The 14,118-nt window shown below is 41.9% G+C and overlaps 1 protein-coding gene across 3 annotated transcripts in view; it reads left to right on the top strand.

The window, feature by feature from the left end:
• Nucleotides 1-12,801, top strand: part of msh3 (mutS homolog 3 (E. coli)) — a 208,319-nt gene extending 195,518 nt beyond the window's left edge. For all 3 annotated transcript variants that reach the window (XM_060906976.1, XM_060906978.1, XM_060906977.1), the window contains exons 23-24: nt 6,012-6,180; nt 11,168-12,801. In XM_060906976.1, coding sequence (XP_060762959.1) covers nt 6,012-6,180; nt 11,168-11,249 — 251 coding nt within the window. In that variant the 3' untranslated portion in view covers nt 11,250-12,801. The remainder of the gene's footprint in view (nt 1-6,011; nt 6,181-11,167) is intronic.
• Nucleotides 12,802-14,118: the final 1,317 nt, after the last annotated feature.

A 14,118-nucleotide genomic window follows, 5' to 3' on the forward strand; every position in this document is an offset into this window, starting at 1 on the left:
GCTCTCCTGCCACCCGCTCCTCCACCAAACTAGAACAGCCTGAAACAGGAGAACCACAGCATTTTTTTCACCAAAACCGGCTCACAGGGCATTCATTCATACTAGAGACCACCGCACAGTTAATGAAAAAACGATGCCATGGGACCTTTAAATGAAGCTAAAATGTCTAGTAAAGATCATTCTGGTAAGTTGTATTTTGAGACAAAATGTCATGACAATGCTCCAGAACTAGCATTCTACCCAGGGAACTAAAAGATCTAAATCATATGAAGTATGTATATGCAATTAAGTAGCGATAGCATTTTGGGCTCCTGAGTGGCACAACAGGGTTTAAAAAAAAAAAAAAGTTGCTCTCTTGCCCAGATATCACGAGTTTGAATTCTGAAAATGCTGCAGCCATCCATGGCTGTGAGTCCAAGGGAACAGAATTAGCTGAGAGGGGCATATTCTCTCTCCTCTATCAATCACAGCAACAATAGTGCGTCTGTGAGCTCATGCATGAGGAACAGGGTGGATGGCGTTTTGCTGCCCTGTGCCACAGCACGTGGTGATCTTCACCCTCGTGGGTTGGTAGCTGTTGTGTTTTTTTATATAGTGGTGCTTGAAAGTTTGTGAACCCTTTAGAATTTTCTATATTTCTGCATAAATATGACCCAAAATATCAGATTTTCACACAAGTCCTAAAAATAAAGAGAACCCAGTTAAAAAAAATGAGAAAAAAATATCATACTTGGTCATTTACTTATTGAGCAAAATGATCCAATATTACATATCTGTGAGTGGCAAAAGTATGTGAACCTTTGCTTTCAGTATCTGGTGTGACCCCCTTGTGCAGCAATAACTGCAACTAAATGTTTGCGGTAACTGTTGATCAGTCCTGCACACCGGCTTGGAGGAATTTTAGCCCATTCCTCCGTACATAACAGCTTCAACTTTGGGATGTTGGTGGGTTTCCTCGCATGAACTGCTCGCTTCAGGTCCTTCCACAACATTTCAATTGGATTAAGGTCAGGACTTTGACTTGGCCATTCCAAAACATCAACTTTATTCTTCTTTAACCATTCTTTGGTAGAACGACTTGTGTGCTTAGGGTCGTTGTCTTGCTGCATGACCCACCTTCTCTTGAGATTCAGTTCATGGACAGATGTCCTGACATCTTCCTTTAGAATTCGGTGGTATAATTCAGAATTCATTGTTCCATCAATGATGGCAAGCCGTCCTGGACCAGATGCAGCAAAACAGGCCCAAACCATGATACTACCACCACCATGTTTCATAGCTGGGATAAGGTTCTTATGCTGGAATGCAGTCTTTTCTTTTTTCCAAACATAACATTTCTCATTTAAACCAAAATGTTCTATTTTGGTCTCATCCATCCACAAAACATTTTTCCGATTTAGGTATTTCACCTGACGTCACAGGGTCACGTGACGCCCCGGTGTCCACCATTTTGGACGGCAAGCTAGCTAATGTCAACAACAGTAGCTAGTATGTTACTGTAGCAATATTTACGTTCAGTCATTTGGATGACTGTTAAAACCTTTCAGTCTCAAGTTTTTCCTTTACTGGATTTACTAGTTTACTGAGCTAGCGCGCGATGGCTCCCGGCTTGGCCGGCGAGCGCGCGATGGCTCCCGGCTTGGCCGGAGAGCGCGCGATGGCTCCCGGCTTGGCCGGAGAGCGCGCGATGGCTCCCGGCTTGGCCGGAGAGCGCGCGATGGCTCCCGGCTTGGCCGGAGAGCGCGCGATGGCTCCCGGCTTGGCCGGAGAGCGCGCGATGGCTCCCGGCTTGGCCGGAGAGCGCGCGATGGCTCCCGGCTTGGCCGGAGAGCGCGCGATGGCTCCCGGCTTGGCCGGAGAGCGCGCGATGGCTCCCGGCTTGGCCGGAGAGCGCGCGATGGCTCCCGGCTTGGCCGGAGAGCGCGCGATGGCTCCCGGCTTGGCCGGAGAGCGCGCGATGGCTCCCGGCTTGGCCGGAGAGCGCGCGATGGCTCCCGGCTTGGCCGGAGAGCGCGCGATGGCTCCCGGCTTGGCCGGAGAGCGCACTAGCTCAGTAAACTAGTAAATCCAGTAAAGGAAAAACTTGAGACTGAAAGGTTTTAACAGTCATCCAAATGACTAAACGTAAATATTGCTACAGTAACATACCAGCTACGATGTTGTTGACATTAGCTAGTGCTAACAGCTAGTTGCTAATACACTGCTACAACTACACCGACCCTAATAATACAGTTCTTGGTCATTGCCTGGTAACAGCAAATTTATAACGGGCCATGTCTCAACAGACTAAGAAGTTATTTCAATGACATTTAATAACATTTTGTTTATCCTGAGGACCGAAAGTAAATGAAAATGTGAACAAACCTTAGCTGTAATCAGATGGCGACCACCGGCTCCAGGGACGACCCACTGATGTAGGCATGTTACCCAGCCTGACACAAAATATTTGTAGGCATCCAAACTCTTATATGCTTTCAGATCAATACCTTTGTATGGCGATGGGTTTTTAACGACATAGGTATGCAGATCATGTGGGCCGAAGTCAGGTAAAGATGAGGGCTTCATGTGCTTCCGTACGTCAGTGAACAATCCTGGTGGAAGCAGGTAAACGTCGTTCTCTAAGCCTGCTAACCTCAATTTTTGCAAATCCCTCTCCCTCTGCTCGCCCTGTAAATGCCCTACGTCGCTGGATAGTGAAGGTGTTTTCTGCATCTCGCTCCTTTTTCTTTTATGTTTTTCGTTTGTCGCCTTCCTCACATTCAAACTGATTCGAGCCGTGCCGTCCAAAATGGCAGCGTCACATGACTTGGTCACGTGAGTGAAATACCTCAATAGCCTTCTGACTTGTCCATGTGATCTTTAGCAAACTGCAGACGAGCAGCAATGTTCTTTATGGAGAGCGATGGCTTTCTCCTTGCAACCCTGCCATGCACACCATTGTTGTTCAGTGTTCTCCTGATGGTGGACTCATGAACATTAGCCAATGCGAAAGAGGCCTTCAGTTGCTTAGAAGTTACGCTGGGGTCTTTTGTGACCTCGCCGACTATTACATGCCTTGCTCTTGGAGTGATCTTTGTTGGTTGACTACTCCTGGGGAGGGTAACAATGGTCTTGAATTTCCTCCATTTGTATACAATCTGTCTGACTGTGGATTGGTGGAGTCCAAACTTCTATCTATCTATCTATCTATCTATCTATCTATCTATCTATCTATCTATCTATCTATCTATCTATCTATCTATCTATCTATCTATATATATATATATATATATATATATATATATATAAGCACAAGTCTTTCAGCACAAGTTCTAAATTCTCTTAGCACAACTCTAATTCTTTAGCACAACTCTGGATTATGGTCACAATAATTAAAAAAAATACTCATCTTGATATAGGAAGGGGTTTATTATGATTGCTTAGGGACTGGAAGCTGGAATTTCATAACAAACCTTGAATTTTGGGCACCTTCATAGATGACTTCAGTCACTCCTGCTGATATCACAGATTCAACTGACTGTCAATTATGCGTTTCCTGAATTAATTTACCAGGGGATTATGTCTCTTGCCCTGCTTGACAACATGTGTTTTGCCAAGAGCGGAATCTGTTTCTAAAAACTTGCTCAAATTATTAAAAGTCCATTTGATATCACACATTACTCTTTTCATATGCATTTGACTAATAAAGCTACAAAGTATTTAACTGAAAAAAGACCAATTTCAATGAGAATAAAAATGACTTTTCATTCTTTATCAAATTAGCAAACTGTAAATAATAAATATGATATAATTTAAGCTGAGCACTTTAATAAAGACAAAACAAACCTGGAAGTTGGCTGTAGCGGTGTACTGTGTCAGGGTACGTACTGTGTTAAATAATTTGGAGAGAGGATTGGTGACCAACATACGGGCGACATCAGACACGGCGGTTTCAAGATGGCGGCGTGTGGAAATACAGTCGCTCGTTTTCGATCGGAATCTTGGCAACTTTCATAAAAAAAATCCATCAAACATCTTTAAACATGATCAGTAAGTATTCATAATAAAGATTACGTGTTCTTGGATCTTGTGTTAAAGAACTTAGAGTTGTGCAAAGAGAATTTAGAACTTGTGCTAAAAAACTTTTGTGCTAAATAACCGTAAACCATATACAGTTGTGATCAGAAGTTTACATACACTCATCATGGGCATGAATGTCATGGTAATTTTGGGCTGTTAATGATTTCCTTGAACTGTTCTTTTTCCAGGGTGGAATGATTGTACAGCATACATCTTTAATGACTTCAAAAAACAAGAATTGAGTGCACAAATTTGAATTTATTTTAGATTTTCTCTAATCCACACAGGGTCAAAATTATACATACAGGCTCAAATGTATACATACATTCACTTAAATCTGTTAATAAGTGGTGCTGAAGGTTCTGCAATGTCTTTTAACTTGACAAGGCCAAGACCTATTAACCTCTCATTCGTGATCATGATTGGTAGTTTCTCTTTGCCAGCATAAAAAGGATTTGTTTGACAGCACTCATTGGATTGACCAATACTCAGAACCGTGGGAAAGTCCAAGGAACTCAGTGAAGATCTAAGAAGGAGAATTGTAAGATTTACACAAGTTGGGAAGGTCTCTTGGAGCCATTTCTAAACAACTGCAGATTCCAAGATCAACAGTTCAAACAATTGTACATAAGTACAAGTTATTTAGATGTATCACCACTTTGGCAAGGTCTAGAAGAAGACCCAAACTGTCACCCTCAGATGAGAGGAAATTGATTAGGATGTTCAGGAACAACCCAGGAACCACCAAGGCTCAAGCCTGCCATGAACTGGAAATTGCTGGAACACCAGTGTCACTGTCCACAGTGAAGTGAGTTTTATATTGCCGTGGACTAAGAAGGTGCCGACCAAGAAAGAAGCCCCTGCTCCAAAATCAACACCTTCAAGCTCAACTGAAATTTTCACCTGCCCATATGGACAAGCCAAGTGCCTTCTGGAGAAAAGTTTTATGGTCAGATGAGACAAAAATTGAGCTATTTGGCCACATTGACAAGAGATATGTTTGGAGGAGTAAAGGTAAGGCTTTCAAACCTAAGAACACTGTACCAGCTGTCAAGCATGGTGGTGGTAGCATCATGCTCTGGGGCTGTTTTGCTACCAGTGGTACTGGTGAATTGCACAAAGTGGATGGAATAATGAAGGAGGAGGACTACCTCCAAATTCTTCAACTTCACCTCAAATCAACAGCTAGGTGGTTGAAACTTGGACACAATTGGGTGTTCCAACAGGACAATGATCCCAAACACACATCAAAACTGGTTTTGGAATGGATAAAGCAGGCTAATATTAAGCTTCTGGGATGGCCTTCCCAAAGCCCTGACCTCACCTATTGAAAATTTGTGGACTACTCTTAAAAGCCGGATCCATGCCAGGAAATCAAACAATTTAAATGAACTCTACCAATTCTGTCAAGAAGAGTGGTCAAATATTCAGCCAGAATTATGCCAGAAGCTTGTTGATTGCTACCCAAAGCGTCTGGTTGAGGTGCAACTTGCTAAGGGACATTTAACCAAATATTAGTGGGCGTGTATGTATACATTTGAGCCTGTGTGTGTATAGTTTTGACCCTGTGTGGATGAGAAAATCCAAAATAAATTCAAATTTGCGCACTCAATTCTTGTTTTTTGAAGTCGTTAAAGATGTATGCTGTACGATCATTCAACCCTGGAAAAAGAACAGTTCAAGGAAATCGTTAACAGCCCAAACTCACCATGACATTCATGCCCATGATTAGTGTATGTAAACTTCTGACCACAACTGTATATATTTTGTGTCCTGTCCATCATTTAAACTAACACGAATTATTTACTCTGTCACTGGCAGTGTAAATACATATAAATTTACACTGTGGATTATATTTGCCTCGGAAGGATTTGCTCTTGCTGTGCTGCTTGTTTCTGGAGTGTTTCCCTCTGATGTAACACTTTTTTTCAACTCGTCTTTGTACCCTGCAGAGGAGGAGGTGCAGCCAGAGTTCATCACTTTCCTCTATCAGCTGACGGAGGGAGCAGCTGCTCGGAGCTATGGGCTAAACGTGGCGCGGCTGGCTGACATCCCCCAGAGCATCCTTACATCTGCAGCGCTCAAGTCCAAAGAGCTGGAGGCCATCGTCAACAGCCGCAGGTACATAACGTGGGCTGTGAAAACTTATGCAATGTTCAAAAATGGTGTATATACTATGAATAAAGTAGCTGTGTGCAAAAGCCATCGAGCAAAACTATTGATTGAACCGTTACAATAATTCCTGTTTCAAGTTTTACAGTGTCACAGAAAGGTATATTTCGCTCTGCAGATAAAAGTGAGTGCTTTCTACATTTAATGGGCCTCATTTATCAAGCTGGATATGAGCGGATTTAATTGTAAATTACTCACAGGAGCATTAATAATAATAAGTTACATTTATATAGCACATTTCTCAAACTCAGTCACTTTACATAGGTCAAGAAAACAAAGCAAAGAAAACAACCCACACACACACACACAAAAAGTTGGTAAAGAGTGGTGAGTTTATGCAGGGGTGGTGGAGGAGAAGTGTTCATGAAACAGAGGTTTTGAGATGTGATTTTGAAGAAAGGAAGGGAAAAGCAGTCACGGAGGGGTTGAGGAAGGGAATTGTAGAGCTTGGGGGCCATGGCAGTGAAGGACCTGCCACCCAGGGTAAAGAGTCTGGTGTAGGGGTCAGCAAGGAGATTATGGCTAGAGGATGAGAGAGAGCGGGATGGAGTGTAAGGGGTCAGAAGGTCACGGACGGAAGGAGGAGCAAGGCTATGGAGGGCTTTGAAGGCGAGTAGTAGGATTTTATACTTAATTCGGGACCGAACAGGTAGCCAGTGAAGCTGAGAAAGAATGGGGGGGATATGAGCAGATCGTTTGGGATGGGTGATGAGTCTCGCTGCAGAGTTCTGAATGTATTCTAGTCTTTGAAGGGATTTAGTAGGGAGGCCAATGAGAAGGGAGTCGCAATAATCTAGGCGGGACATAATGAAGGAGTGGACCAAAGTTTGAGCATCACAATGTGGAATTCATGAAAACCAGTTAGTTCAGAAAAAAAAACGTTCGTATCACAAGAGCTCCTGAGTTTGTGTAAATTTAACGTATAAAGAGACTCTCCGATGTGTGAAACTTTACTGATAGACTTCAACTTGGATAATTGCTGCAAATTTCTCTCATCTCATCTCATTATCTCTAGCCGCTTTATCCTTCTACAGGGTCGCAGGCAAGCTGGAGCCTATCCCAGCTGACTACGGGCGAAAGGCGGGGTACACCCTGGACAAGTCGCCAGGTCATCACAGGGCTGACACATAGACACAGACAACCATTCACACTCACATTCACATCTACGGTCAATTTAGAGTCACCAGTTAACCTAACCTGCATGTCTTTGGACTGTGGGGGAAACCGGAGCACCCGGAGGAAACCCACGCGGACACGGGGAGAACATGCAAACTCCACACAGAAAGGCCCTCGCCGGCCATGGGGCTCGAACCCAGGACCTTCTTGCTGTGAGGCGACAGCGCTAACCACTACACCACCGTGCCGCCGCTGCAAATTTCTATGCAGATTAAATTGTCATGTTTAAATAGCTGAATTCTGTACATCAATATTAATGACTGAAAAGAAAGCAGTCAAAAAGAAATCCATAAATTATGAAGAGTAACCCTATACTCTATTAGGACAAAAGAAATGGCGCCCTATAAAAGAAGGAAAACGAATCTGTGCCTCTGGTAGCTGACACGTTGCAAAGGCTGAACTAAACTCCTGCAAGAGCGGTGTGTGTGTTTTTTTTTTAAGTTTTCTAGGCATCATAAACACAGATCGACTGTGCCATGAACACTTTTGGTAATTTACAGGTAATTGTTAGCATTCATCAACATATGTACTCAAGTACAAAGAGAATGAACAAAACTTTTGTAAATCTGATGAGAATATTTAAGGTTGTTTGGCCTCTGAAAACATTTACACACAACTCTGTTAAGAGCTTGATAAATGAGGCCCGTCAAGAAAGCTTTGCAAACACGTGACTACAACTGAAAACTGGATTATTTCTGAAGGACTTCATCCAAATCGCTGGCTAGTGTTGAGGGTAAGAATTAACAAGCATTGATTAAAAAAAAATAAATCCGTAAAATAAACAGAACAATGAACCGAGGAACCCGTTTTTATTCTTTGCAAACATCTCATACAGTGTCTTGCAAAAGTATTCATCCCCCTTGGTGTTTGTCCTGTTTTGTCGCATTACAAGCTGGAATTAAAATGGATTTTTGGAGGGTTAGCACCATTTGATTTACACAATATGCCTACCGCTTTTAAAGGTGCAAATTGTTGTTTTATTGTGACACAAACAATAATTAAGATGAAAAGACAGAAATCTGGAGTGTGCATAGGTATTCACCCCCCCAAGTCAGTACTTTGTAGAGCCACCTTTTGCTGCAATTACAGCTGCAAGTCTCTTGGGGTATGTCTCTATTAGCTTAACACATCTAGCCACTGGGATTTTTGCCCATTCCTCAAGGCAAAACTGCTCCAACTCCTTCAAGTTAGATGGGTTGCGTTGGTGTACAGCAATCTTCAAGTTGTGCCACAGATTCTCAGTTGGATTGAGGTCTGGGCTTTGACTAGACCATTCCAAGACATTTAAATGTTTCCTTTTAAACCACTCCAGTGTAGCTTTAGCAGTATGTTTAGATTCATTGTCCTGCTGGACCGTGAACCTTTGTCCCAGTCTCAAACCTCTGGCCGAGTCAAACAGGTTTTCCTCCAGAATTACCCTGTATTTAGTGCCATCCATCTTTCCTTCAATCCTGACCAGCTTTCCTGTTCCTGCAGATGAAAAACATCCCCACGGCATGATGCTGCCACTACCATGTTTCACTGTAGGAATGGTGTTCTCAGGGTGTTGGGTTTGTACCACACATGGCATTTCCCATGATAGCCAAAAAGTTCAATTTTAGTCTCATTTGACCAGAGAATCTTCTTCCATGTGTTTGGGGAGTCTGCCACATGCTGTTGGGCAAACTTCAAACATGTTTTCTTAAGCAATGGCTTTTTTCTAGCCACTCTTCCATAAAGCCCCACTCTGTGGAGTGTATAGCTTAAAGTGGTCCTATGGACAGATACTCCCATCTCCACTGTGGATCTTTGCAGCTCTTTCAGTGTTATCGTTGGTGTCTTTGTTGTATCTCTGATTAATGCTCGCCTTGCCTGGTGTGTGAGTTTTGGTGGGTGGCATTCTCTTGTCAGGTTTGTAGTGGTGCCACATTCTTTCCATTTTGCTATAATGGATTTAATGGTGCTCCCTGGGATATTCAAAGTTTGGGATATTGTTTATAACCCAACCCTGATCTATACTTCTCCACAACTTTGTCTCTGACCTGTTTGGAGGCTCCTTGGTTTTCATGTTGCTTGTTTAGTAGTGTTGCAGAGTCAGGGTCCTTCCAGAACAGGTTGATTTATACAGACATCGTGTGACACTTTGATTGCACACAGATGGATCTTAATCAACTAAGTATGTGACTTATGAAGTGAATTGGTTGGACCAGCTCTTATTTAGGGGTTTCATATGAAAGGGGGTGAATACCTATGCACACTCCACATTTCTGTTTTTTCATCTTAATTATTGTTTGTGTCACAATAAAACAACAATTTTCACCTTTTAAAGTTGTAGGCATGTTGTGTAAATCAAATGGTGCTAACCCTCCAAAAATCCATTTTAATTCCAGCTTGTAATGCGACAAAACACCAAGGGGGATGAATACTTTTGCAAGGCACTGTATACAGCAGATATGGGGTATAAACTGTGTAATCAATTTGTGATTCAGTGGGGGGGGGGAACAACTTGAAAATAAAACTCAGACATCAAACAGACCTAAATACAGTATTTGAGAGAATGATGACAATATAATATCAGAGATCCCCCCCACCCCACACACACACACACACACACACACACACACACACACACACACACACACTCTTGTTTGTGTCACTATCCTTGTGAGGACATTCCATTGACGTAATTATTATTGTAGTTAATTAATGCTGTGCCTGCACCTCAACCTAACCCTAACCTTAACCTCAGTGATGAAAAGGAAACTTTTTGGCTCTTTTTTTCTTTCAATTTTTGTTTAAAAAAAAAGAACAAAACAGCATTTTCCTTGTGGGGACCATCCGAATGTCCCCACAAGATCGAAATTGTCAGATTTTACTATCCTTGTGGGGACATTTGGTCCTCATTTGGTCCTCAGTAGTATTTAAAAACATGTACACACACACACACACACACACACACACACACACACATTTAATACATGGTTATTTTTTAACATAGAAACCTTTCTGTGAGCTTGTATGTTCAAACGTTAGTCATTTACAAGACAATATAGCAATGCAGTGCAACAAGTGCAAGACGAAAGCATGAGTAAGCAGGCAGCACCACAAACCTGTGATTCCAACAGAATGACAAGTACAGCGATAAACTAATACACAGGATGGTGGAGGTAATATCACTACATGCGAACTACACAGATCATCAGCCGCCTCAGTCTCAACTATCCAGTGTACTTGTAAAAACTGAACTAACCGTATATGCAAATTGCCTGTAATTTCAAACCATCTAATATATGGAGATGTGCACTGGCATGTGTGCTTTGTTTGCTTTTGTGTTAATCTCACGCAGAAGCATTTGACCATCATACATCTCACTGTAATATGTGTTATCACAGTGTGATTGAATTATCTAAATGCAAATTGGATAATTGCTGTGAAGAGCTAAATCATAATGTCAGTGAAGAACTGACTGTGTTCTGCTGCTGCGGTAGCGCACGCTGCTTTCCATAGATCATTATCACTTTACTGGGTGTGTAGGCCAGTAGGGAGAGTTGTATGCACTTCCCATTAGAGCCATTATTATCTTAGTTATCATCTAAGTGCCCGGGTTTACTAAGAGCAGAGTATAAAAGAGGTGCAAAATTAAAAAAATAAAAAATATCTCATGTTCATAAGTGAACATAATGAGGGTCATTTCATATGCTGAACAACATGTGATATGAGCTGCTGCACAAAAGGGGCAAACAAAATTAAACATGCTGGACTTTTTTCTGTCTTTTTCTAGGAAAACTGTGAAGCTGCTTACTGACGCTTGGAAAATCACTGACAAGGATTCATTACTTGACTGGAAAAAAGTCAGAAATTAATAAAGTGTGTGTGCACCTGTACGTGTGAGTGTGTGTGTGTGTGTGTGTGCGCACCTGTGTGTGTGTGTGTGCGTGCGTGTTGCTGAGGTAGTCTTTATAAACCACAAGTCTTTATGCAAGTCTACACACAAAAAACTTTATGCAAGTCTACACACAATAAACTTATAAACCACACTTTATGCAAGTCTACACACAAGATCAGATGAGCTTTGTATCTGATTCCCTTTTTATGTCTGTACCTTTTATGGGTCATGATCACTCCAGAAAGTATCTTTTCCAGATTCCCAGTGCTATATTATAGGTTATAGTATATTATAGGCACTGAGAAAAATCTGAAAATGTATCCAGAACAGTATAGATGTGTATTGCTGTTGTGTAATGAACCAAAATTATTAAATCAGAAATCTGCTTTGTACACTCCTGGTTTCTCTTTTTACTGTTTTTTTTTTTCTTTTTAAAGTCTGAAATTAGATGCAAGTGTCTACGTGAACTCACAACCTATTATTATTTTGCTTTTGGTTTTTTTACATTATGTTGGAGACATGGCACGACTGTTTAAAGCTAGACGGCCTTTCGATTTCATAAAATCGGTGAAATTTAGTTCCCTCTGAAATTTGGTCATTGTGATACATGTTTATTTCTGTAATATCTCACAAAATATCAGGCCATTCTGTGGCTGGGAAGTTATTTCATTTGAGGGGATTCCCGAGCAAATAATGTGCAAGAAATCGCTCGCTTCTCGCAGCCAAGCAGACAGAGGAAGTCCATGTGCACATGTGCAGGTTTACCTTTGACCGTGCACTGACAGTTCCATCGTTCTGTCGCTAAACGAACAGCTGATCACACTGAGGTGCTCGCTGACCGCTGATATTTATTAGTTTGGTCCTGCGTTTCCTTTCCTTCGCAACGTAACGTCTTTTTTTCTCGCTTTCTGTTACTGTAGTCAGTTTTTCATGTTTCATTCACACACTCGCATCCTCCATTTTTCTCTCCTGTTTCAAATTTGTATCCCACAATGCCTTGTGCAAACGGGGAAAGCCCACCACGTGATGCATGGCATAGTACCTTGAATTGTGTCATGGTGAAGCAGGAAAAAAATAGCGGAGAATTTAGGGCCATGTGGCCCTAAATTTATTAATTGTTCTATTAAGAAAAAAAAAAACTAAATAAAATTGGAAGTCTGTGATTCGATTTCAGTACCTTTCGATCCACTAAACAAAAATAATTGGGTGTCGGGGAAAATTGTTTTTATGACCTATACTTGAAAAATCTGAAAGGCAGTCTACCTTTAATGTGACTTGGGCACTTTTTTTTTTTTTTTAAGAGAGGAGAAACAGCCACAAGAGCTGGGCATTAACAAAGTATTGAGCATGATTTCCTAGCATTTCCTGCCGTTGTTATAACATAAACCCCAGCATGTAAATGCCATGCTACTGGCATGGCGCAAGGTGAGAGCTGAAGTGCCTTATAATTATTTGTCTGTAAACGGATGGACTGAGCACATGAAGCGCACTCCATCCTTGCTGCCTATGTAAATTTGTAAATTTCACCACCGAGGAATGAATAAAGTTTATCTTTGCTTATCTTATGTAGTGGCTTTCTGGGGGAAGTTTGCCTGAAATACATTTTATTTGCCAGCTGGACACAGGTGTGCTGTGCATCTGTTCAAATTTTTGTTGCCAAATAAGCCGAAGACGGATAGATAAATTAGGAAAGCACTTTGTGACGACTTTGTGTTAATATGTCTCATCTCATCTCATTATCTGTAGCTACTTTATCCTGTTCTGTAGGGTCGCAGGTAAGCTGGAGCCTATCCCAGCTGACTACGGGCGAAAGGCGGGGTACACCCTGGACAAGTCGCCAGGTCATCACAGGGCTGACACATAGACACAGACAACCATTCACACTCACATTCACACCTACGGTCAATTTAGAGTCACCAGTTAACCTAACCTGCATGTCTTTGGACTGTGGGGGAAACCGGAGCACCCGGAGGAAACCCACGCGGACACGGGGAGAACATGCAAACTCCACACAGAAAGGCCCTCGCCGGCCACGGGGCTCGAACCCGGACCTTCTTGCTGTGAGGCGACAGCGCTAACCACTACACCACCGTGCCGCCCGTGTTAATATGGAAAAAAAACAAAAATGAGAAACTTGCACTGGGGGAAAAATACTGTGTGAAACTGGGTTTCACTGAGAAATGCAAGTCAACTAATTTTTCTCTCTTTTCTCGCACGTGACATCGGTGGCATCTCTCACCGTTTATTGCTGATTATCACGTTTTACTTTTCAGATTTTCAGATTTCTAAGCACTTTTAGAGAAGTTTGGGGTGTATTGCATATTCATCTTGAATGAATTATGGTACTTTTCCACCTCACACTGATAACGCGAAGAGATTAGACCTCCAGTGTGCTAGTGTTTGCCGAGGCTTAATGAGTAAAGGAGTGTGTCGTCTTGTCCATTTCATTCAGTTTACTGATTGCAGGTTTAATGATTAAACAAAGGAGACAAGACTATATTAATCTGCTAGCACTAGTGTTAACCCAATACTGTTATGAATTTTGATGTACAAACTGGGCTTATTGGACCAGCGTACAGAGCATTCTGACCAGCTGTTCATGGTACATTTTTCTAAACATTTGTAAATTCATTCTTAGTTACTACAAAAGATCCTGTTAAATAGTCGTCGTCGTTATTATTAAGGGGACCAACTTGAGAGACACTCCTGAGTTCACTGTAGGTCAAGTTTACAATTGAATCATATACAGTATGATGTTAGTTACTAATAAATACAGCTGTGTGAAAATGTAATTCCACTCAGCTGTTTCAGATCCCAGGTTTGATCCTGACCTCGGGTTACTGCCC

This window comes from Neoarius graeffei, chromosome 24, assembly GCF_027579695.1.
Source record: "Neoarius graeffei isolate fNeoGra1 chromosome 24, fNeoGra1.pri, whole genome shotgun sequence".
Classification (NCBI taxonomy): Eukaryota; Metazoa; Chordata; class Actinopteri; order Siluriformes; family Ariidae; genus Neoarius; species Neoarius graeffei.